The following is a 24361-nucleotide window of genomic DNA, read 5'->3' on the forward strand; positions in this document are numbered from 1 at the left end:
TGGCCAGTTTGTCAGCATGCCCCCAGCGCAAGGCTCTCGTGGACACTGTGGAGCTGACGTGAGCAGGCTTTCCCTGGAGAGCCCACCACCTCTGAATTCCTGTTCCTCTTTAGCCGCTCCGCAGAGGGGACTTGTGTGGACTCTTGAGTGTCCTCTCTGTTGACCTGCTCCCTCAATCAGCTGCCTTCCCCACACGCTTTGTCTGTCTCACCCAGAACCTCCCGTAGATATCACAGGACAGGAGTGTCACCGCCTGAGCCCTAGAGCCGAGCTTTCTCAAACTGACCCGACCACCTTCTCACTGCTGCCCTCCTCACCCGCCCCCTAGACCCTAACAGCCGCTGCCCTCCATCCCTGCTGACTGCCCCAGCGTCTGACCCCACATCTCGCCTCCCTAGACGAGCGCACCTGTGAACCGTACCAGTTCCGCTGCAAGAACAACCGCTGTGTGCCGGGCCGCTGGCAGTGTGACTACGACAATGACTGTGGGGACAACTCGGACGAGGAGAGCTGCAGTACGTCCTCGCCTCCCCCTGCCCATCATTCCTTCCCCCAGGCCTCTGCTTCTCCGTCTTACCGCTGTGCAGAGGGTGGCCCCCCCGGGGGCGGGGGTCAGGAACCTTCTGCTGCGCTCCACCCCAGTCCATGTTGTGTACTTGACCTCATGCCATTTCACCTCATCTCATGTTTCTCTCCATTTTCACACTGTCCTCTTGGGGCTGCAGAGGTAGGTGTCTCTCACGTACCCCTGCTCCTGCCACCTCCGCCTCTGCCCCGGAGCCCTGCCCATCCCTGTGCTGTGCTTCCGCCCATCACCCCTGACTGGCCTCTCCCCAGACCTGGTGCTTGTCTAGTGGACTTGTCCTTCGCCCCCTCCCCTACATGGCCTGTCCTAGGCCTAGGTCTGTGCCCTCTGCCGTATGTCTGTACATATGGAATAAGTGTGAGTGCCCTCTGCCCAGCCAGTCCCATGAGGACAGCCTGTTTGTTAGCTGCCTGGGATTGACTGACTATCTTGACCATCACACCAGTGTCCTTACGGACATAGGAATGAGCCTTGTGCTTGGGAGTATTAGTCCCAAGGCTGGAGATGCCCTGTGCCCACCCTGCTGGGGCCTGTCTTTCCCCAGCTCCTCGGCCCTGCTCTGAGAGCGAGTTCTCCTGTGCCAATGGCCGTTGCATCGCCGGGCGTTGGAAGTGTGATGGGGACCATGACTGCGCCGATGGCTCAGACGAGGTGAGAAGGGAGGTCTCAGGGAAGGGGTGGCCTCAGAAGGGTCAGGGCAGGACCCCTGGGGCCTAAATGGACCACTGGTTCCCATGCCCACAGAAAGACTGCACCCCCCGCTGTGACATGGACCAGTTCCAGTGCAAGAGTGGCCACTGCATACCCCTGCGCTGGCGCTGCGATGCGGACGCCGACTGCATGGACGGCAGTGACGAGGAGGCCTGTGGCACGGGGGGTGAGCCCCTTCCACCGGCCTCTCCACCCTCCAGCCTCCCCAGCCCATTGTGGGGCCGGTTTATCAGTCCTTCAGTTCCTTCACTCACTGTTTCTGCAAAAGTCTTTATTGAGCGTATACTGGGAGCCAGGCACTGTCCTGGTGTTGGGGACACAGCAGTAGGCAAGGCTCGGGCCCACTGGGTACCCTAACCTTGCCAGGGTGGACACCGTAGGCTGTGCTAGAGGCCAGTCCCTGCTCACCTTCCTTCCCTGGGGCAGTCAGTGAGTCAGGGCTGCTACAGCCGACATGCCTGGGCTCAGCAAAGGGCACCTGTCAGGAGGGAAGCTGAGGGCTGGGGCTGGGGCTGGGGCTCTCACCCGGAAGGCAGCCTTCCTGGTTTTGCCCTGTACGCTGAAGATAGCAGCCGAAAGTGAAGTCTTCTAACTGCCACATAGCTGCCTCCAGGGGTGGTGGCATGCTCAGGGGCCTTGCCTCGTCTACTGAAGGAGAGCGTGCCCGTGGATGCCGCCCAAGTAGCCTCTCCTCCCCTAAATGCCAGAAGAAACAGGTGGCCCCTCTGCTCACTGGGCAGACAGTGAAGACACCTGAGTTTAATTACGCTGCCCCTCTGTGGACCCCTGGGCCTGAGCCCCCCATTGAGGGAGTACAGGACATCCTGCAATCACAGCCCACACTCATTCTTGCCCCTTTGCTCACCCCGCGCCCAGTGAGGACCTGCCCCTTGGACGAGTTTCAATGCAACAACACCTTGTGCAAGCCACTGGCCTGGAAGTGCGACGGCGAGGACGACTGTGGGGACAACTCAGACGAGAACCCTGAGGAGTGCGGTGAGACTTAGGGTGGGCCGAGGGAGGCCTGGGCGGGCGGCCCAAGCAGGGATGGGGGCACGGCTCCACGTTCCCCAGTGAACAACTGTCCCCTGTGCGTCACTCTCAAGACTGATTCTGCCTCTGTCTCCCGGCTTCTACAGCCCGCTTCGTGTGTCCTCCCAACCGGCCCTTCCGTTGCAAGAATGACCGCGTCTGCCTGTGGATCGGGCGTCAGTGCGACGGCATTGACAACTGTGGAGATGGGACCGATGAGGAGGACTGTGGTGAGCTGAGAGCAGTGAGGGGGAGCTTAGGGAGCTTAATCCAGGAGGCAGACACTGCTGCGAGATAGGGGCCTAAATCTCAGTAGAGCATGGGGAGGTACTGGAGGCCTCCCGGGGCCCTGAGTCTGCAGGTCCAGCTCCCCCCCCCCCCCGCCCTTAGCTCGCTGAGCAGCAGGACACACCTATGTTCACGAGGCCTCTGTGGATGGAGGGGGTAGGCAGTGTGGTCAGTACCTAGAGCCTGAAGGCTCTTCCCTCCCCAGAGCCCCCCACCGCCCAGAACCCCCACTGCAAAGACAAGAAGGAGTTCCTGTGCCGGAACCAGCGCTGCCTGTCCTCCTCGCTGCGCTGCAACATGTTTGATGACTGTGGCGACGGCTCTGACGAGGAGGATTGCAGCATCGGTAGGACCGGGCGAGAGAGCACAGGGGTGGGTGGGCACCAGGGGATGGGGCTCAAGGGGAGGGCATCCACTGTCTGTCCCCTGCAGACCCCAAGCTGACCAGCTGCGCCACCAATGCCAGCATCTGCGGGGACGAAGCGCGTTGCATGCGTACCGAGAAAGCTGCCTACTGCACCTGCCGCTCTGGCTTCCACACCGTGCCAGGCCAGCCAGGATGCCAAGGTTGGAGCGCCGGGTGGGAGACGGGGCAGGAACCCCAGCTCCAGCCTATTCTGACCCTCACCGTATCCCCCAGACATCAACGAGTGCCTGCGCTTCGGCACCTGCTCTCAGCTGTGCAACAACACCAAGGGAGGCCACCTCTGCAGCTGCGCCCGCAACTTCATGAAGACGCACAATACCTGCAAGGCGGAAGGTGCCAGAGCGGGGAAGGACGGGGGTGGGGGGCCAGGCCGCACCAGCACAGAAGGTGGAGCTGGCCTGGCCATTCCCAAACTCGCCTCATTGCTCAGGCGTGGACTCCTGGGCTCCAGGTACACCGGGACGCCGTCCCGAGGGAAGCACAGGGCAGGTAAAAGGTGCCAGGCGACTTTCTGGAGAATTCTGGGAAGGCAACACTACTCCCCGTGGCACACCCCCGCCCCACCTCAGGCTGGCAGTCCAGTTATACTCAAAATCACATAGGCCTACCCGCGCATTCCCCTCCGTGCTCTCACTGGCATTGCACCTTTCATGTGCCTGAGTCACCCACAGTGCCAGGCACATATACCTGTGCCCTTTCAACACTTATCAGACAGGATGCGGCCGTGGTGATGCTACCCATCACCATGGGATGGTATACAAGGCAGAATTCCTGGAACTGCCGGTGGGAGAGAGGGACGCACGGACAGGTCTCTCAAGGATCTCGTAGGTCTAGTCTGGGACACAGGTTAGAGCCTTCAGGGCTGACTTTGAATGCACCAGCACCAGAAACATCCCTTCTGGCTACACAAATGGTTTGATTAGATTGGAGACTACTGCAGGGTGACAGGGTCTTGACAGAGTCTTCTCCAGACTTGTCCATATGAGTCCCAGGGACCAAACTCAGGCCCTGGGTTCTCACCTCTACCTTACAAGCGCATCTGACAGATGGCCTCTTACGCTGGCAGGCTCCGAGTACCAGGTCTTATACATCGCTGATGACAACGAGATTCGCAGCTTGTTCCCTGGGCACCCCCAGTCAGCCTATGAGCAGGCCTTCCAGGGCGATGAGAGTGTCCGCATAGATGCCATGGACGTGCACGTCAAGGCCGGCCGCGTCTACTGGACTAACTGGCACACAGGCACAATCTCCTACCGGAGCCTGCCACCAGCTGCTCCTCCTACCTCTTCCAACCGTCACCGGAGGCAGCTCGACCGTGGGGTCACCCACCTCAATGTAAGTGCCCGGGCTGACAGAGGTCCTGGGGAGGAAACTCGGCAGCTGGCAGAGCTTACGGCTAGAAGGCAGGAGCCGACAGATAACCACCAGAGCAATAAGAAGTATCGCTAGTTGGCCCTGCCACACGGCCACATAGGATACCAGAACAGATGGGCACAGCATCAGAGCCCACTCTGACTCCTGCTTGTCACTGACGACTCTGTGTCAATATTGGCCAACTTGCTTAACTACATGGGGCCTCATCTTATCAATAAAATGAGTAATAGCTGCCCTAGACTTACGCAGAGTTCAGTGGTAGAATGTATGCTTAGCATGTGTGAAGCCCTAGGTCTAATCCCCAGCAACAGTGGAAATACAATAATAATAATAATAGTAATCATAATACATAATCTTGCCATAAATCATTCCCAGCCTTACAGGCTTCTTTATGTGTCTGGCTGCTTGTTCTTTTAGGGCTGAACTGAGGGCCTCACGTGTGCTTTGGCAATGAACTATGCTCCTAGCTTCATAGATTGCTTTTTTTTAAAAAAAAAAAAAAAATTTTTTTTTTCATTTAGAAAAAGAGAGAGATGGGGCTAGACAGATGGCTCAGTGGTTAAAAGCACTGGCTGCTCCTCCAGAGGACCAGGGTTCAATTCCCAGCACCCACATGGCAGCTTACAACAGCCTGCAACTCCAGAGCCGGGGGATCTGACACCCTTATGCAGGCATACATGCAGGCAAAACCACTAATGCACATAAAATAAAAATGAAAAAATTGGAGTTGGGTGGTGGTGGCACACACCTTTAATCCCAGCATTTGGGAGGCAGAGGCAGGTGGATCTTTATGAGTTCAAGGCCAGCCTGGTCTACAGAGTGAGTTTCAGGACAGCCAGAGGTATACAGAGAAACCCTCTCTTGAAAAACCAGAGAGAGAGAGAGAGAGAGAGAGCATGTAGAAGTCAGAGGGCAACTTGAAAAAGTTAGTTCTGTTTCTACCATGAGTCCCAGAGACTGAACTCAGGTCATCAGGCTAGAAGCAAGCACCTTTATCCACTGAGCTCTCTCACTGTCCCCACCATAGCCTTTTTTAAACTGAGAATTAACTGGAAAAAACTGAACCTGTGCCAGGTGTGATGGCTCGTGCCTGTAATTCCAGCAGTATGAGTAGCAGAGGAAGGGAGATGTAAAGATGAAGGTCAGCACAGGCTATATAGTGAGTCCAGATGAGCCTGAGCTATGATAGAGACCTATTGAAAAGAAAAAAGAGCCTAGAGGCTGGTGTAGTCACATCAGTCTTGGGTGAGAAGACAAGGGCAGGCGGTCAGGTGCAGAGGGATGGGTTAAGGAGCAGGAAGACAGAAGACGGCAGTCCCTGAACATGTGACCCCACTTAGATTTCAGGGCTGAAGATGCCGAGGGGCATCGCCGTTGACTGGGTGGCCGGGAATGTGTACTGGACGGACTCCGGCCGAGATGTGATTGAGGTGGCCCAAATGAAGGGCGAGAACCGCAAGACGCTCATCTCGGGCATGATTGATGAGCCCCATGCCATCGTGGTGGACCCACTGAGGGGGTAGGCACGGCTCCTGGGGGAGGTATCTGCACTGGTGTCAGGAAGCCCTCAAGACAGGCAGTAGGCTCAGCATCCACAGGGGACAGAAGACCTCAGATTTCTAGGCTGCCCTACCCTGGTCCTCAAGCCACTGCCGGGGACTCCCAGTTGAATAACTGACCTTTGCTTGACCAGCTGATGTGCAGCCAAGAGCAGGGGACAGCCCTGTGCACTTAGACACGGCTGGTTTAGCACACTGTAGTTACAATAGCTCATGTTAGCGTGGAGCAGTTGTCTCCTGGGTCTCAGTTGAAGGGGACATGGTGTCTTCGGTACAACACCCAGTGGCATCCCAGGCCAGGTGCCCTCTGCTCCATCTTGGTCTGTCCCCTTGGCCCTGGAATCCAACCCACTCTCACTTCTCTCCCTCCCTAGCACCATGTACTGGTCAGACTGGGGGAACCATCCTAAGATTGAAACAGCAGCGATGGATGGAACCCTTAGGGAGACCCTCGTTCAGGACAACATCCAGTGGCCCACAGGTCCCTGGGACAGGGGTGGGCTGTGGGAGTGTGGGAAGACTTGGCTCACTGCCGCCTCAGATGTCACCCAAAGGTCGCCCCTGAAGGCAGGGTGGGCCACGGGCGGCGGGAACGTTCACGATGGGTGACTGGGAGAGGCTACATTAGTGAGGCGGTGCTGGCTTGGACGCCAGACAGAGTCAGCTATATTCTCTGCACCCAGCCTGGCGTGCAGAGGCCAAGCGCTCACAGCATCCTCTCACCCAGGCCTGGCTGTGGACTATCACAATGAGCGGCTCTACTGGGCTGATGCCAAACTTTCAGTCATCGGCAGCATCCGGCTCAACGGCACTGACCCCATTGTGGCTGCTGACAGCAAGCGAGGTTAGGAGGTCCCCAGCATTGCCGTCAGGCCTCCACCCTTCCCACTGATCCCTAAGGCCTCACTTCCTGCCTCCATTTTTCTGGAGCCTGGGCCCCAGCCAGCCTGGGCTCACCTGTTCATTTACTCATTCTACCAATGAGTATCAAGTTGTGCAGAGTCAGCAGGGGTAGAAGAACTTGGCAAATGAAGGGAGAGAAAGCTGAAGTCTTCTGTGACCCCAGAAGTCTTGGGATGATGAGACCTTTTGCCAGTGGGGGGGCAGGAATGGTTTCCCTTGGACATGCTAAGTCTAAGAATGACAAAGCCAAGGGTCTTAGGAAGTGGGTCCATAGCCTTAATTTAATGTGACTCTACTCCCCTGCCCCTGCCCCTGCCCCCAGGCCTAAGTCACCCCTTCAGCATTGACGTGTTTGAGGACTACATCTACGGCGTCACTTACATCAACAATCGTGTCTTCAAGATCCACAAGTTTGGACACAGCCCCTTGATTAACCTGACCGGGGGCCTGAGCCACGCCTCTGATGTGGTCCTGTACCATCAGCACAAGCAGCCTGAAGGTGCGGCCAGCCACGGAAAAGCCCAGGGTGTGAAAGGGAGGGACAGGAAGACAGGGAGTGTCCCAAGTCCACAAAGGCCAGCATCTAACCCTTCCACACACCTGCAGTGACCAACCCCTGCGACCGCAAGAAATGCGAGTGGCTCTGTCTACTGAACCCCAGTGGGCCTGTCTGCACCTGTCCCAACGGAAAGAGGCTGGATAACGGCACCTGTGTGCCTGTGCCCTCTCCAACACCCCCTCCAGATGGTACGCACGCCCCTTCCCAGGCTTGCAGGACCCCGTGCCCGTAGCCCCTGGCTTCCCTGACCCTTGATACCGCTGCCCTGCCCTGATGAGTCCTTCCTGCAGCTCCTAGGCCTGGAACCTGCACTCTGCAGTGCTTCAATGGTGGCAGCTGTTTCCTCAACGCCCGGAGGCAGCCCAAGTGCCGCTGCCAGCCCCGTTACACAGGCGACAAGTGCGAGCTGGACCAGTGCTGGGAGTACTGTCGCAACGGGGGCACCTGTGCCGCTTCCCCCTCTGGTAAAGCCCCCAGCCAGGCTGGTGCTTTCCCCGTTGTCGCGGCCTCCAGCCCGCAGGCAGATGCCTTGCTTTGCCCCAGCATCCACTCCACCGGGCTGTTGCTTCCCCGGGGTCCCTCCCAGGTCTGCTATCGGCCCAGTGGTCCCCAGTGCCACGGTTCCATTTGCGAATTCTCTCTCACCAGGCATGCCTACGTGCCGGTGCCCCACAGGCTTCACGGGCCCCAAATGCACACAGCAGGTGTGTGCAGGCCATTGTGCCAACAACAGCACGTGCACAGTCAACCAGGGCAACCAGCCCCAGTGCCGATGTCTACCTGGCTTCCTGGGCGACCGTTGCCAGTACCGTGAGTGAAGCGTCCCAGCCCTGGGGAAGGAAGAGGAGAGCAGGAATCCATAGGGGGAGTTGGGAGGAGGGAAGCCGTGTGCAGATGAACCCAGCCCAGGCTGTGGGCACTACCCACCGTGTTGGCTCACCTCCCTGGTGTAAGCTTATCTCACAAAAGGGATGCCCGGTCTGGATGCTTAGGGGTATTCCTGTGTCCTGGGGTCTGTGACAGGGCGGTAGGGGACTCAGGAGGAGGTGGGAGTCATCCATAGCCCCTGGAGAGTCCTCCACACACACCGCATGAAGGTGGGGCTCGAGGCACTTCCTGTCCATTCCCAACCACAGGACAGTGCTCAGGCTACTGTGAGAACTCTGGCACGTGTCAGATGGCCGCTGATGGCTCCCGGCAGTGCCGCTGCACCGTCTACTTTGAGGGACCGAGGTGTGAGGTGAACAAGTGCAGCCGCTGTCTCCAAGGAGCCTGTGTGGTCAGTAAGCAGACCGGAGACGTCACCTGCAAGTGAGTGGGGCCTGCTTCCACATTCTGCCTTGTCAGAGCCATGTGCCCCTCTCCTGCCGCTCCCAGCCCCGCTGCTGTTCCAGCAGCACAGACAAGCTGCCAGCCCCAGCTCCAGATCCTCATTCCTTCCCACAGCTGCACTGATGGCCGGGTGGCACCCAGTTGTCTGACCTGCGTCGGTCACTGTAGCAATGGTGGCTCCTGCACCATGAACAGCAAGATGATGCCCGAGTGCCAGTGAGTTCGGCCTGAGCCTCCTCAGAAAGACTGTCCCCTCCCCCTCAAATCTGCCCCTGTGGCTCTGCCTAGTTGCTGCAGCTACAGTGGTGGCAGAGGTGATGCCTGCCTGCTAAGCTTTGCTTCCTGCCTGCAGGTGCCCGTCCCATATGACGGGACCCCGTTGTGAGGAGGAGATTGTCAGTCAGCAACAACCTGGGCGTAAGTGCTGGGTTCGGTAGAACCACTGAGATCTGGTACAAGGGCTTTGTGTCTGCCATCTTCCCGGGCCTCACACTCAGTTTTCCGACGTCTCTCTGCAGATATGGCCTCCATCCTGATTCCCCTGCTGCTGCTGCTGCTGCTGCTTCTGGTGGCAGGAGTGGTGTTCTGGTATAAGCGGCGAGTCCGAGGGTGAGCCACTGGGAGTCTGGAAAATCCTGGCTGTTATTTTACAATCCAGTAACTTCACCAGCATCACTGTTCCCTGACTCCTACCTCTCCCCAGGGCTAAGGGCTTCCAGCACCAGCGGATGACCAACGGGGCCATGAATGTGGAGATTGGGAACCCCACATACAAGATGTATGAAGGTGGAGAGCCTGATGATGTCGGGGGCCTTCTGGATGCTGATTTTGCCCTTGACCCTGACAAGGTACACTGAAGGCCACTGAAGGGGCTTCTGGAGCAGGGTCCAGGCTGGGAGTGGGCAGGGCAATCAAAGGTGTTGTACTGGCTGTGGCACAGAGGCGGGAGCTAGGGTATTCCAACCATCTGAACTGCCTATCGTTTTTTACAGCCTACCAACTTCACCAACCCAGTGTATGCCACACTCTACATGGGGGGCCATGGCAGCCGCCACTCCCTGGCCAGCACGGATGAGAAGCGAGAACTCCTGGGCCAGGGACCTGAGGACGAGATAGGGGATCCCTTGGCATAGGGCCCTGCCCCAGCGGACATCCCCAAGAGCCCCCCCCCCCGCCACAGATGAGTCCTTCAGTTAGCCTCCTCCCCAGCTATCCCTTCTCCGGCCCTGCCGGATGTACAAATGTAAAAATGAAGGAATTACTTTTTATATGTGAGCGAGCAAGCGAGCACAGTATTATCTCTTTGCATTCTCCTTCCTGCCTGCTCCTCAGCATCCCCCCATGTTGCCATGAGGGGCCAGGGAGGGCTCTGTGGCTCAAAGGTATGAAGGAGCCCACCTACCTTCCCTATCAAACACATCCCTGAAAGCCGGTGAGACAGCCTTCTGCCGTGCAAGACACTGGACAGAGCTCCTTGTCCTGGCTTTCTCCTCCTCAGCTCTCTGGGGGTTACTTCTGGGGAGGTGGAGTCCTCTGCTGACCCTGTCTGAAAGGTTTGCCTCTGGCTGAGGTAGGAAGAAAAGAGTTGCTCTTGAGGGAGGTCACCCCAAGCCCCAGCTCCCACTTTAGGGGCACCTCTGAGACCATGCTTCCAGACAGGCCTTCCCCTCTCCAGCGCCCCCACTGTGGCCCCTAGGGCTGTATACATTCTTTGGTAACTGTCCCCCAGCCTCCACTCCCCTGAGGACCAGGAAGAGTTGGGGCACACCAAGGAAGGGCAATCGGGCAGCCCCATTTTGGGGACATGAACGTTTTAATAATTTTTGCTGAATTCCTTTACAACTAAATAACACAGATATTGTTATAAATAAAATTGTAAAAAAGAAAAAAAAAAGAAAAGGAAAAAAAAAACACCACTGTGTCTGCATGCTAGTGTGAGACTTTGGGAGCTGGGACTGTGCTTACCTGTTTCAGCCGCCAGAGGGAGCCTTGCTAGAGGCCAGCCTGAGAGCCCTAAGGTCCATGCCTCCAGCCCCACTCCATCCTCCTGTCTTGCTATGGCAGAGAAGAGCTGCTTCTCTTGGTGTATGACCTTGAGCCTTATGGCAGGACTTATGCTGGTTGTGGCTGGTGTCCCCTGGCCCCAGCATGCTGGCTGGAAGACATGTTTCATTGCTTTATCTTCTCACAGTGCAGCTGTCCCCCACTGCCCCCAAAGTGAGATCCCCCCCCAGAAGAAGTGAGTACATTGTGTCATAAAGGCCTTTAGGACAGCCTTCTATAGCCCTCTGCCCCAGGCTCCTTTTGAAATGTTGAAATGTTGACATCTCACTCTGATCCAGGAGTAGAACCCTGTCTGTGCCCCCCCCGCCCCGCCCCAGCAGGATGGCTCAGTGGATAAAGCACTTGCTGTGAGCCTAATAGCCTGAGTTTGACCTTGGAGTCCATGTAAGAGTGGGCAAGATGGGGCTGGAGAGATGGCTCAATGGTTAAGAGCACTGTTTGCTCTTCAAAGGTCATAAGTTCAATTCCCAGCAACCACACGATGGCTCACAACCATCTATAATGTGAACGGGTTCTCTCTTCTGGCAGGTGTAAACGCAGATAGAGCACTAATATACATAAAATAAATAAATTTTAAAAAAAGAGTGGGCAAGAACCCACTCCATAAAACTGTTCTCTAACCTCCACACTTTGCCACACACACCCAGAATAAATTTTTTTTTTATTTCAATAAAAAACCTGGATTAGTGGAGGGGCTAGAGTGAAGGAGGGCGAGACTCAGTCTGCCAGGCCCTCACCAGACACTGCAGGCCCCAGGGGTTACCAAGAAACCCCAAGTCTCCTTCACCACCCTCCAAAGGGTGTGAACCTCTCGCAGAAGGTTACGCATCTTCACATTGCCCAGGGCTGGGGGTGAGGGAGGGTCAGAACCCTGCTCTCTCAACAGCAGCAAATAATGCCTCCCAAAGGAGCAGCCCAGCTGCTGACTCTCACTGGCTCAGCTTCCCCAGGGGAGTTCGCCCTCACTTCCTCCCTTGGGGAGGTTTATGGTTAGAAGGACATCCAGAGACAAGACCCCTCCTTTTCCCTCCTCCTCAAGACGTCCATCTCCAACTTTACCCCTGAAGTCCTCAGACTCAGGCTGATCTTCCTCAGACTCCCTAGGGCTCTGGAAAGAGCATCCCGCCCTCCCTCACCTCGGCACGGGTATTCTTTTCTTGTTGATCCTTAAGTGGCAAATTTGTGGCTCCTTGTGGCCACCAGGTGGCATCTGCACTCCTGTGCTGATCCTAAAGCTCAGCACACAAATCCCGCACCTGGAGGACCCTAGCCCAGCCTCTCACTTCCTTCCCTGGGGCTATTTTGCACTGACCCTTCTACCCTCTGTCAGCCATCTTCTTTCGCTCCCCCAGAGCCTGCTCCCTCCCCACCACCAGCAATCCCACCCTGTCAGCCCCCTCCTTCTGCCAGCCTGCAGTCCTCCTCCCCCCCGGGAGCCACTGATTCTCTGCCTGTCACCTCGAGATCCTGGTTAGAGCAAGATAGGCCCCCAGCTGCCACTTAGAAAACACACTCCTTTGGTTAGCACCCTCCCCCTCCCTGCCAGGACCAGGAGGGTCCACCTCTCCCAAAAATCCACCCAGCCAAGAACCAAAAAGACAGTGCAAAGGAGCATAGACTGATGCAGAGCTAATGAAAGGCAGATATTCTCAGAAAGAGTCAGGAAGAGGAAAAGACCCAGAGATAAGAACTGCACATGTGTGATCTCTGAGAGAATCAGATGACCAGTGATGGGGGGGGGGGGGGGCTCAGGTCTTAAAGATAGAGACTACCCTTTGCCTTCACCCAGTACTAAAGCATCCCCTGTGGTGGGGGCAGCCCTGGATTCCTGTTGGGGCCGTTTGGCCTTATTCCTAACACTTTGACCCATCCTGCCTTTATCCTTCCAGCCCTCACTGCACCCTAATTGCTGTGTTCTGGTTTTTGTCTCCATACTGAATCCACCTTACACCTCAGCATCCCTGTCCTTTCCCTTACTCTCTACTCTCTTTTTGGTGTCTGTCACATCCTATATGTGTCTGTCTGTTCTTTTCATATTCTTAGGCTCATCTCTCAGATTGCCAGTGTGTGTGTGTGTGTGTGTGTGTGTGTGTGTGTGCAGCTCTGTGGGTATTTGCCTCTGTCAAAGCACGAGGGTGCTTTGTGTAGTGTCCTGCCATTTATGCCTGTCACTGTGTGGCCTGTGTGTATAAATCATGTGTCCATCTGTGTGCTCGTGTGCCTCCGTGTGCTCATCTTTCTGTGGATGTATTTTGTTCTGTGGGTGCCCTCACTGCTACAGTGTAGCAGGATACTGTGAAAGTAGGGTACGCCTGGAGACATGTCTTGGGGTGTGGGCCTGTCTCTTTAGCCTTGGCTTGCTCCTATCTCTTGCTGTCTAGGTGTTGGTCATACCACCACCTCAGCCTCGGCCACAGCGCATAGCAACAGCTGACAGCTGAAGACTCCCTGGGCAGGAAGGAGACCAGTGGGAGGAGGAAATGTGAAGAAACAGCCCAGAGGATGAGAACAGAGACAGTGCTGGATCTGGGGACAGAGACAAGGACAGAGTTAGACAGGGAAGGGGACAGGATGAGAAGAGATGGGAGTGGAAGATGGGACTGTGGGAGGGAAAATACAGGACTGTACCAAGAGCCTGGGCAGACTGCACTGATGACTTTCTGCCCAGCCCCCACGCAAGGGTGCTCTGGGCTGGGCAAGGGTCAGCAACGCGGGTCGGATCGAGGGGCTAACTTGAAAGAGCTAGTCTAGCCAAGGGGTCCCGGCACCACAGAGGTGCTGGGGGCGGGGAGCCGGGCGCCGTTTGTCAGCCCTATTGACAGACGTGATGGGGTTTCCGTCCGTGATCAATGATTCTCATCTCCAGGCCGAATGAGCCGCGGGGCGTCCATCCATCCCCGTCACCCGCGCTTGGTGGTAGACGCCTGAGGCCCCTCCCTCCCTCACCTCGGCCCCTGTCCCACTCTCTACCCCAGACCTACCTCGGCCAGGAGCACGGCAGCCTCCCCCCCCCCCCCCGCATCTCACCCGCGGGTTTCACAGGACCCTGGTCCTGCCGCGCCGCCCACCCTGGCCGGGCTCCTGCTCTGTGATGCCCCCTTCCCGCGCACCGTGGGGCTTCCCGTGGAGCCCCACGCCCTGTCCTAACCCTCATCAGAGCCGAGATCTGGCGTCTTTGGGGCGCCGCCCCCAAACCCTACGACCCTCTCCTGCTTCACACCTGAGCCAGGGGCGTGTCCCGGGCGTGTCGCGGTGAAAGTCACCTTCCGTGCCCCCAGCTGGGCGGGAGGGGGCGCGCGGGGCGCGGCCGGGATTGGAGCACCGCGGAGCCCCGCCCCACCCCGCCCGCCGGACTCAGACCCAACTTTCTCCCCCGCCCGCGCCCCGCCCCCAGCGCCGCGCTCCGCTCCTCGCTCAGTCCCGCGGGCCGAGCCGCCGCTTCCCGCCGCTCGCGCCGCCGCCCGCCGCCCGGCGCCCCTAGCCCTGCGCCCAGTCCGGCCCGACCCGGACCCGCCCTGCCCGACCCAGTCGGCCGCCCGGGAAGATGCGGCTGCTCCCGGAATGGCTCCTCTTGCTCTTTGGTCCCTGGCTCCTTAGGAAGGTAAGGGTGGCAGAGCCGAGACGCGGGGTCCGAGACACGAAGAGCCTTGCGTGCTAGGGGGCTTCGTGCGCCCGCCCCGCCCCCAGCACTAATCGTCCCAACTTTGTGCGTCCTGGGGTGCACCGACAGACAGACTGTCCGCCTTAGGACTGGCACGCGCCCAGCGCAAGTTGGCTGAGGGTTAGAAGAAGGTGCCGGGTGGAGGCCGGGATCCGATCGGCTTCAGGCTCGACGGGGGAGGGGACGAAGCGCGACCCGAGAGTGCGCCAGACAGAGAAGGAGTGCGAGACAGACAGCTAAGCCAGCGGTGTTAGCCTAGCCTTCTTTCCGCGCCTCCCTCGCTTGCCTCCCTCTGTCTGTCCTTCCTTCCAGCCCTCACCCTCTACCTTCCCGTTTCTCTTCTCCTTACTTGTCACAATGCCAGGTAGGCTCTGCGACCCGAGCAGACGTCGCCCAGGCACACGCGCTTCCACGGACCCACACCAGCAGGGCTGAACTTGGTTACACTCCCCTATCACATCTCCCGCGGAGACACCATCTCCCCTGCACAACCTCGCAGACACACCCCTCTCTCGCGCCCGGTGGACGGGGGTTGCTGTCTGGGAGGGAGTCTCTCCAGCCTCCTCCCTGCCCCCACCTTTCCTCGCTACCTCTTTCCTGGGGTTTCTGGATGAAGACCCAAAGGTTAAGAGAGCTCAGACCTCACCCTGCCCGGACCCTGGACTTGAGGCATGCTGTGTTCATACGTGCCGCTGTGGAGTGTGTGGGTTAAACCAGTCCCTGCGTGCTAGCATGTGTCCGGCGAACCCAAGCTTGGGGCTGAGCACTGGGGCCCACAGTGACTGCCTCTGTGGAGTGCACGGTGACACTGTCGTTACATGGGTGGCTGTGCCTTCACAGTACAGCCATCTAATTGTGCCATGGTGTGTGATCCACAGGGCTGTCTAGCCCATGGCCCCCAGCCGCCATTCCCAACGATGACCAGTTTAAGGGCAAGCAGTTGGCTCCACAAGCCCTCGCTCTTGGACCTTATCACCAGCCCCTGAAAGAGTCCAGTAATTCTCTCCAAAACACTTGGACCCCAGCCCCGATGTGATGTCCTCAACAACACCAGGAGGGTAGGGACTACCCCGTGAGGTATTAGTGGAGTCCTCTGATTCCCGCAAGCCCCCACCTACTGACCTTGAGAGAGTGGACGCTAGGCAAAATAAATAAGAAGGAAAGAAAGAAAGAAAAGAAAGGGGAAAAAAGCCCCCCGTGTAAAAACTGCTGCCTCTGGCAGAAGCTTCTCTTGAAATTGAGGCCTGGGTTTACTGTCTGGGAAGGAGTCTTCCCCCAGGAAGGCTGCAGGAGAGGGTCAGGCCCAAAACCACAGTGTGTGCTGGCCTGGGGTCACCGAGGAGGGGAGAATGCCATTGCCCTGACTCCCACCGCAACCCCACCCCCATCAAATTAACTTCCCGACGGACAAATCTGCTTTAATTTCCTTTGCCCCCTGAAGGGGAATGAAACATCTGGCAGAGACTTGAGGGAGAGTGAGCATAAGGATATGAAAGGTGGGGTGGGAGTCTAGCTGAGAGAGAGAGAGAGAGCCGCAGCTCTGGGTGGCGGCGTTGGAGCAGTAGGGGAGTGCCTATCTGCCACTTGGTCCAGCCTGTGGACAAGGGAGAGTCAGTGCTTGTGCGGTGTGAATGTGTGCGACTTTGCACGCTATTGTGTAAAGACGTGTGTTCTCACATGGACTTGTGGGTAAGATGGTGCACATGTATAGATCCTCAGGGTCCCTGATGTCTTTGCACGCTGGAGCACATCTGTTATTGGCATGTGAGTCTAGGTTTGTGCTCATAGCTCTGAGTCCAGCTGGGTGTGAGCACGGATTGTGAGCCTCAGATATGTTCCTGTCTGGGAAGGAGTCTTCCCCAGGAAGAATGTGAGTGTGATGTGCACCCCTGAACACGGCGCCTGCTCTCAGGGACACCGATGCTGGTGCCAGGAGTGGGCAGAGGTGAGGCTAACCCTGGCTCAGTTCATAGAGCAGCTCTGGGAAATCTTGACCATCTTTCCAATACTGTCTTCACCCTCTTTCTCTCTGAACCTGCCTTCCTTTCCCCTTACCAAAGCAGCTGCCTACTGGGAGAAACAGCAGGCGATCAATAGTCACTAATCACTAATTACTAATCAGCTGGGGGAGGGCAGGGGCAGGGACCCTGTGGGACCTTTCAGCTCTATCCTGCCTCAGGGAAGGATCAGACCTGCTAGTCTCTCCGTCTAGGCCAGCTATGGCCCTGTGCCAACCACTGCCTCCCAGCTCCTCGCCCTCCTCGAGCCCCCTAACTAAGCTCTGGCTGGGCCACTTAGGCACGTGCAGCTTAAGCTTGGTCCCAGAGCTGCTGGCTGGGATTTGGGGGTAATCAGGGGCCGCAGCTGGGCCAGGGACACTGGAGGAGGGGGTCTACAGTCACAGTTCCCTTGGGCCACAGCTTGCAGCCAAGGCTCACAGCCCGAATGGGAGGGGCAGCGCTGGAAAGGAGAATTTACAGAGAGAGGGTCATGGTTGGGCTGGATAAGGAGCTAGATGGAGATCTAGGAGGAGGTAATGGTGGAGATGTTTGTAAGGAAGCAGAAGGTAGGTAAAGAAGAGTCACTGGGGCCAGAGACCCACAACTGGAGAGTGGCAAGATAGTCTTTGAAAGCCAGCAGGTAAGTGGAAGGACCCTAGGAGGTTAGTGAAGGGATAATTAGCAGGAACTAGGGAACTTTGAATAGAGAACCCAGGAACTCAGTATAGGCCTGGGCAAGGGGACAAGGTTAACAGAAAGGGGGTCAGGTTGCCATGAGAAGTCCCATGGCTCAAGCTCAGAGGGGCTCCCAAGATATACAGTAGAAGCATGGGGAGCTGGGAGTGCGGCCTTGAGCACTGGAAATTGGCGACTCTCCCCATCTCCCCCTCCTGCCCCTCCTCCCCCTCCACCCCGTCGTCCACTCCCCCTCCAGCTCAGGCTTCGGGAAATTACATCCCTGCTCCACAGCTCCCCCCACCCCCACCACCTCACCCTGGAGCCGGCGCCTTTATAGGCACATTTATTGCAATAATAAAGTGAGGCGAGGGGCGGGGGGTAGGGGTGGGGGCGGGGGGCAGCTGTTCCCGGGAGGACCGCGCCGGCTCTACTAGGAAGCAGGGAAATAAAATAAAATAAAATAAAATCAAAATTCAGATAACGGTGAGCCTTGCGCAGCAGGCAGGGGCAGGCAAGCCGGTGGGGCTGTTGGGGAGCGGGCGATCGCCCAAGGACAGAGCTCACCTCACCAACAGGCCCTCATCTTTGCTCTGTAGCTGGAGGAGGTACCTTCACCTCCACTTGCCTGGCCCCCTCCCAAACTCGATCCTGGCCTTCTGCCTCTTCCTCCACCTCGTGTGATGACCTGTCCTCAGGCTCTTGTCTCTATCCATATTGCCTATCACTTTTCAGTCCCCCAATGGCTTCCCCAAACCCCATCCCCTACGTCTCTACCCATGAGCATTCTTGTTTGTGCCTAATAACCATCTCTATCTCTCCCTTTCTGTTCTGCCCCATCCCGTCCCCATCCCTGTCTCATCCTCATGCCAGCCAGTCTTTAGTGCCCATTTGTCATTGAACATGCCTGTCCCATTTTAGCTCCCACCCTCTTCTACACCCCATGTTCCTTCTTCTGGTCCCTAGAAGTCCAAGTCTCTGCCCAATACCCAGCCACCATTTGCAACCCCTTCATCTTTGTCCCCATGTTATCTCTTTACCTAAGCTTCCTACAGACCAGTACCCAATCCTAGTTCCTGTCTCTGTCTGCCCTGGTGCTCACCTAGGCTTGTCCGCTCTGTCCCCCACCCCCTCCCCCTGCAACAGCTTCCAGTCAGACTTCACCCCACCCTGACCTGACTGCAGTGATGATTCTCTGCTTGTGGGCACTCGGTATGCTATTGCTTCCTTCCCCAAACACAGGGTGTTCCTCCCCCGATGAATGATGAATCTGTAAGCTCTTCCTGACCCAAAGGGAAGAGAGAAGCAATGGATAGGCTGGAGGCCCAGGAGGGCACACCCTGCAATGCGGCTAAGGGGGTCTGACAGCCTGATCCTCCCTCTGTCCCAGCTGTCCTATCCCCAAAGAGTCCCTGCCTCCCCCCACCTCTTGGTGGTGTTTGTTTTAGCATCAGGAGATGGCCTCAACTCCCCCTCAGGTGTGTGGGCCTGCTGCCTTGGGGCAAAGTATTCTTGGCCGAGTTCCTCCGGAATAGGCCCCAAAGAGTGTGCTGTAAGCCCCCCCTAACCATGACACCACCACACACCTCCACCTCCCACCGCGGATGACAGCCAGCAGGCCAGCCTCTCCCCTCTGCAAATGTCACGGCGCCCAATTAGTTTAATTAAACCAGCTTTCAAGTTGGGGGGTCCCTCCTTAGTCAACACCCTGCTCAGGCCCTCAGTCACAGCAGGGGGGGGACTCCGGCAAAAAGGAGATCCCTTGCCACCTTGTTCCCCCCCCCATCCTCTGTCCCCCATCCACTGCTGGAGACCGACAACCAGAAGGGCAGGAGAGAGCCATGGTTAGAGAGACAGAAATGCCACTGGGGGGTGTCACTCCCCAGACTGGAAATTAGACACAAACTGGGGGAAGAAACGGAGACAGAGAGATTGAAAGAAGAGTGGGGAAAGAGGGAGAGAGAGAGAAACAGTGGAAGATGAGAGTAAGAGAGGGAGAGAGAGCGTGAGCAATCAAGGAAGCCAGAGGGAGGATTTTATTTTATTTTATTCCATGTTCCCATTTCTCGGCTCGTTTCCTCCCAGACTCTCACCCCTCCCAGCCCGAGCGCCCCACCCCCAAGGTTGCTTCAACTGCCTATCCCCCAACTCTTCCCTTTTATCTTAGCTGTCTCCAGCAGTGGGTGGGGGCTGTGGGTTCCAAAGCCAGGGATTTGCTAGGATCACAGAAGCAGAGACAGCAATTTGCCTGGGCTCAGAGGTGGGGGACAGCCTGGCACCTCTGTCCTGCCAGGCCTCATTTCTACCCATCCTTTCCTCTGAGGAGAGTGAGCCTACAACCCTGAAAGACACCGGGCTGGCTGCAGGACAGAGAGTTCTAAGATGTCCTGGGAACCAGTAGCTGGAGGCATTTGATGTCCTAGGATAATGGGGGGAGAGAAACGGGATGATAGCCAGCTGGAAATAGGAAGGGTTTGGTCCCCAGAGGCAGAGATTAGGGGGTAAGACTTCAATAAGGCTTTCACTGAAACCTCACCCACTCCTACCTCCAGACCCTGACCCTGGGCTCAATTCCACCCCCTGGAGCTTCCTCTCTGCCTCCCATCTCCATTTTAGGCCTCTTTCCCCAGCCTTACTCAGGTGCCCCCTCTGGGTGCTAGGTGCCAGCTGAAGCTTGTCTGCCTGAGTCAATCACTCTTGCTGCCTCCACCCCCTCACCTGGGTTGGGAGGAGGGCTGGATGGGAGAAGGAATGAGGGGGCGATAAATATGTATGACTAGCGGGTGGCGGCAGCATTAATAACCTAGGATCGCAGCGCTGCAGGGATGGAGACCAGCCAGTAGAGATTCTAGCCCAGCTCGGCCATTCTTGTCCCTTGTCCACACAGTGTATAGACTCCGATGTGGTGTATGCAAACAGAGGGGGTACCCATGCTTTCAGGCCCTTTACCCTTCTACACTCAGCCTGCAAACCAGCATCCTGTCATTCAGATAGAATTTGTGCAGGCTGGTGTGTGTGCGTGTGTGTGTGTGTGTGTGTGTGTGGCACACACACTCTTGTGGTATGAACAAAGACCAATGTCACTGTGGAGATACCCCTTAGAAAGACCCTGACACAAGGACAGAAAATAGGGACTCACACAATGACACCTCTAGACAGTCACACAACAACTCGGTACACAGGCATACAACTACCATAGCTACACACAGACCACTGCCACAAACCGACACAGATCAGGACATACAGAGAAGCCCCCAGGTAATCCAGGCACAAATGCACAATGCACAGGCAGCTGCCCGAAAGCAGATGGGGACGCGAGCGCTCACGCACTCACACACATACACACACACACACACACACACACACACACACACAGCCTCCTCAGGCTGATATACATGGGCACACAGACACATACACACAGAGAATCAACACAGCCACACACAGCCTTCACAGACTATGTACAAGCTCCTCCAGACAGAACCCATGGACACAACTGTTTCAAGGTAACCCCCCCCACACACACACACACAGAGCTGCCTCTCCCAAGGGACTTGCAGGCAGTCAGGGCCACACTACCGGTGGTGTCTAGCTCAGGCTGACTGACACTGACGAGCTCTGCTCCTCTCCCTCCCGCTCACCGCTCACCGTGCTGGAGCGGCATCTCCATATTTCTCCCTCTCACTCTCCTGTCGCTCTCTCCCTGCTCCTTCACTCCCAGCTACCCCCTCCACACACCCCAAGATAATTGATGGCCCAGATCTGATCCATCTTGTACTCGAATCTGCTCTGTCTCCCAGATCCCCTGCCACCTGAGACAGGCTGGCACCGGCACCCTGGGCAGGAGGGTGACTCCTCCAGCCCTTCCAAGCCAAGGGGTTGGGGACAGGAGGAGTGCCCGCCCCTTTATTCCCCGAACCTCAGCCCATGGTCTGGGATTTTTCTCTGCTCAGTTGGGTCTTAGAGGCCCCTTCCGGAAGGATGAAGAACAGGATGGAGCTGGTCTTTGCAGAAACCGGGAAGATCTTCCTATCTCTTTACTGGCACTGGATGTCGGGGTGCAGACGTCTAGGTTGTCCAGTTCAGGCCCGTCTCTAGGAGCATCACAGGCCAGACTATCCAGAAAGGGCTTCTCCCTTTACCCGCCCACACCAGAGCAGGCTTTGTCTTTACGTCCAGCCTGGAGCTCTGTGACAACCCAGGGATCATCAGGTACATTTCCCAGGTGTAGAAGCTTGGGTCCAGATACATGAAGTGACTTGGCCAAGACCACGGAGCTTGAAAGGGCTACAAGACCTGACCCCAAATCCACTCCAGAGCCACCCCTGTGGGCTGCCCAGTCCAGCGTGTCTTCTCTCTTCCCACACAGGCCGTCGGTGGCCAGATCGCGGAGTCCGGAAGGCCGCAGTACTTGGAGCTGCGTCCCGCCATGGCCGGAGGGGGCGCCCGCGGCCAGCAGCTTCCGTCGCCCGGGTCTTCCGAGGGCCTGGGCACGCCGCGCTCCTGGAGCTGGGCTTGGCCCGCTAACCACACCGGGGCGCTGGCCAAGCCCGGGGCCGCCGGCGGCCTGCCCGCGCCGCGCACCAAAAGGAAGCCATCCATTAAAGCGGCCCGCTCCAAGAAGATTTTCGGCTGGGGGGACTTTTACTTCCGTGTGCATACCCTCAAGTTCTCGCTGCTGGTGACCGGCAAGATCGTGGACCACGTGAACGGTACCTTCAGTGTGTACTTCCGTCACAACTCGTCCAGCCTGGGGAACCTGAGCGTCAGCATCGTGCCGCCCTCCAAGCGCGTGGAGTTCGGGGGCGTCTGGCTGCCGGGGCCCGCCCCCCACGCCCTGCAGTCTGCGCTGGCGCTAGAGGGCGTGCTTCCCGGGCTGGGGCCCCCTCTGGGGATGGCGGAGCAGAAACTGGGGAGCAACCTCGGGGGCGCGTTGGCCGGCCCACTCGGAGGCGCGCTGGGAGTGCCCGGGGCCAAAGAGTCGCGCGCTTTTAACTGCCACGTGGAGTACGAGAAGACGAACCGCGCCCGCAAGCACCGCCCGTGCCTGTACGACCCGTCGCAGGCGTGCTTCACCGAGCACACGCAGAGCCAGGCCGCGTGGCTCTGCGCCAAGCCCTTCAAAGTCATCTGCATCTTCGTCTCCTTCCTCAGTTTTGACTACAAACTGGTGCAGAAGGTGTGCCCAGACTATAACTTCCAGAGCGAGCACCCCTATTTTGGATAACGCCCCCATCCTGGGCCCTGAGCTTGTCACCAGATCACAGCCTCACTAGGTGGGACCCCTCCCTGTACCCCATGCTCCTGTGACCGCCCCCACCTCTTCCACTGTGGCTAGAGGGGAGGAAAGCAGGCTTCCCCGAGACTATCAGCCAGCGTGGTTCTCCATATCCTTGTGGCCCCGAGTGTCCCCGAGGCTGGGGGAGTCTCCAGCGGCAAATTGGAGAGGCAAGAGCACAGCAGCAGAGCAGGCGAGGCCTGGGGGGTTGCTTCGGGTTTCCTAGGAACACATTGGCTCCCGCTTCTGCCCACCCCGCCGCTTTCAGGACCCCTGCCCTGGCACTCTTTCTTTCCCCAAGCCTGGTCCTACCCCACCCGACTGTAACAGTCTGAAAGCCCCAGCCCACCTAGCCCCCTCCGGTTCTTCTGTGCCCTGCGTCAGTCCCCCTTTCCTCCCAACCTGGCTGAAGCCAAAGTCTTGATCGGGAGGCTCAGCCTGGCCCCTGCGCCCTGCCTCCCTCCCGCGCCCGCAAGGCCGGCCCCAGCTGCCCTATCTGGCTGCTTCTTCTCGGTGATAATTTTTTCAACGCCAAAACACACGGAAAGGGGAACAAAATAAAGCGAAATCCAATACTCGTCGGTGTGAGACCTTTGTAGGAAAGGCGGGCGGGCGGGCAGGTGTGGGGTTTGTCTGGTAAAGGCTGAGCCAGGCCTCTTTCCTTGGTGGCTGTCGGGGAAACCGAGGTAAACACTGACAGATCAGATCCTACACCTCGGAGTTCATTCCAGACCTGATCAAGGAGTGCACAACCGGTGGGTAAGTGACCTCCCATCTGGGTGGGGATTATCTAAGGTGAGTGAATGGTAGAGAAGGTAAATAGCATGGGGGTTAGACCAGAGGTGGGACTTCCGGCAGTCTGTTTGGATGGAGATTTGGGGGAACGGAGGTTTAAGACCTTGAGCCAGATGAAGAGGCAGGGACGGTGTAGGCGGAGCACTGACAACCTGCTAGGCTCCGCCGGGCTGGAGGGAAGGGGAACAGTGTTTGGTGTTTGCGGCATCTGGAGTCATCGATCTTCCTTTTCCTTCCTAATTTCGTGGGCGCTGAGTTTGCAGACGGATGAGGGAGGGAGGGAGCATTGGGACGAGGGGCTGGGGGAAGGGACGAGCTCAGGTTTGGAGGGCGGGGCCGAGTCGCGGCTGGTAGCCGCTCGCAAGCAGCTACCCATCCTTCAGCCAGCTGCCCATCCTTTCCACCCTCGCCTTCAGCTCCCTCCCGCAGCCTTGGCTGCTAATTTTATCCACCCCCAACCCTGGCCCGGGCGTTAATTGGCTGCGGCTTCATTAGTAGTTCTCAGCTCAGCAGCCCCCCTCCCCTTGGGACCCCTCTGACTGGGTCTTGGGGTGTGTGCAGACAAGCTGAAGTATGGAGAGAGAGCCTCTTCCTCTTCAATCTGGCCCAGTAAAGGGGCTCACGGGGAGGAGGGCAGTGTCCAACACAGGCTGGCCCACAGCTCAGTCGGACACTGAGTTAGAGGTGGATCTGGCCCCGACATGCCTGGGAGGAAAAAATGGCACAAAAGAAATATCTGGCTGTAGCATGCGCTGGATTCAACGCACAAACAAATACAGGAAGGATAAGAAGCAGGTTGGAGTGAGGAAGAATGTACTGGTTTCCTCATTCAGGACCAACTGGGAGCCTGAGCTCTAGAAAGAAGGCTTAGATGAAGTGACATAGCCGAGGCCTCCTGTGAGAGCCAGGTGGGAATGCTTAGGGTAACAGTGACAGGACTCAGCCTGCTTGGCTCAGACCTGCAACTCTGCAATAAAACAGCATACATACATGAGACCCTAGATTCTATCTCTAGCACTGAAAAATAAAAGAAACAAAAAACTCAAAATGGACAGGCTGGTGTGGTGGTGCATGCCTTTAATCTCAGCAATCTGGAGGCAGAGGCAGGCAAATTTCTGAA

At 57.4% G+C, this 24361-nt stretch overlaps 2 protein-coding genes across 3 annotated transcripts in view; both read left to right on the forward strand.

Moving 5' to 3' along the window:
* Positions 1-10684, forward strand: part of Lrp1 (LDL receptor related protein 1) — a 77279-nt gene extending 66595 nt beyond the window's left edge. Inside the window, exons 68-89 of the mRNA XM_021658043.2 lie at positions 399-515; positions 1131-1237; positions 1331-1463; positions 2174-2293; positions 2437-2559; positions 2823-2963; positions 3050-3184; positions 3258-3377; positions 4111-4379; positions 5759-5937; positions 6352-6458; positions 6705-6821; positions 7203-7379; positions 7487-7627; positions 7730-7903; positions 8088-8249; positions 8576-8750; positions 8886-8987; positions 9124-9188; positions 9290-9380; positions 9475-9619; positions 9764-10684. Of these exons, the coding sequence (XP_021513718.1) occupies positions 399-515; positions 1131-1237; positions 1331-1463; positions 2174-2293; positions 2437-2559; positions 2823-2963; positions 3050-3184; positions 3258-3377; positions 4111-4379; positions 5759-5937; positions 6352-6458; positions 6705-6821; positions 7203-7379; positions 7487-7627; positions 7730-7903; positions 8088-8249; positions 8576-8750; positions 8886-8987; positions 9124-9188; positions 9290-9380; positions 9475-9619; positions 9764-9904 (3041 nt within the window). The 3' untranslated portion in view covers positions 9905-10684. The remainder of the gene's footprint in view (positions 1-398; positions 516-1130; positions 1238-1330; positions 1464-2173; positions 2294-2436; positions 2560-2822; positions 2964-3049; positions 3185-3257; positions 3378-4110; positions 4380-5758; positions 5938-6351; positions 6459-6704; positions 6822-7202; positions 7380-7486; positions 7628-7729; positions 7904-8087; positions 8250-8575; positions 8751-8885; positions 8988-9123; positions 9189-9289; positions 9381-9474; positions 9620-9763) is intronic.
* Positions 10685-14231: 3547 nt separating this feature from the next.
* Nxph4 (neurexophilin 4) lies at positions 14232-23018 on the forward strand. 2 transcript variants are annotated; one of them, XM_021658247.2, is made up of 2 exons: positions 14232-14436; positions 21538-23018. In XM_021658247.2, exons 1-2 carry the CDS (start codon positions 14380-14382, stop codon positions 22393-22395), a joined length of 915 nt encoding a protein of 304 aa, XP_021513922.1. In that variant the 5' UTR covers positions 14232-14379; the 3' UTR covers positions 22396-23018. The 2 variants fall into 2 exon arrangements, with proteins under 2 accessions (XP_021513922.1, XP_060226929.1); XM_060370946.1 differs by lacking the exon at positions 14232-14436 and adding an exon at positions 17009-17136.
* Positions 23019-24361: the final 1343 nt, after the last annotated feature.

This window comes from Meriones unguiculatus, chromosome 17 (assembly GCF_030254825.1).
Source record: "Meriones unguiculatus strain TT.TT164.6M chromosome 17, Bangor_MerUng_6.1, whole genome shotgun sequence".
Lineage (NCBI taxonomy): Eukaryota > Metazoa > Chordata > Mammalia > Rodentia > Muridae > Meriones > Meriones unguiculatus.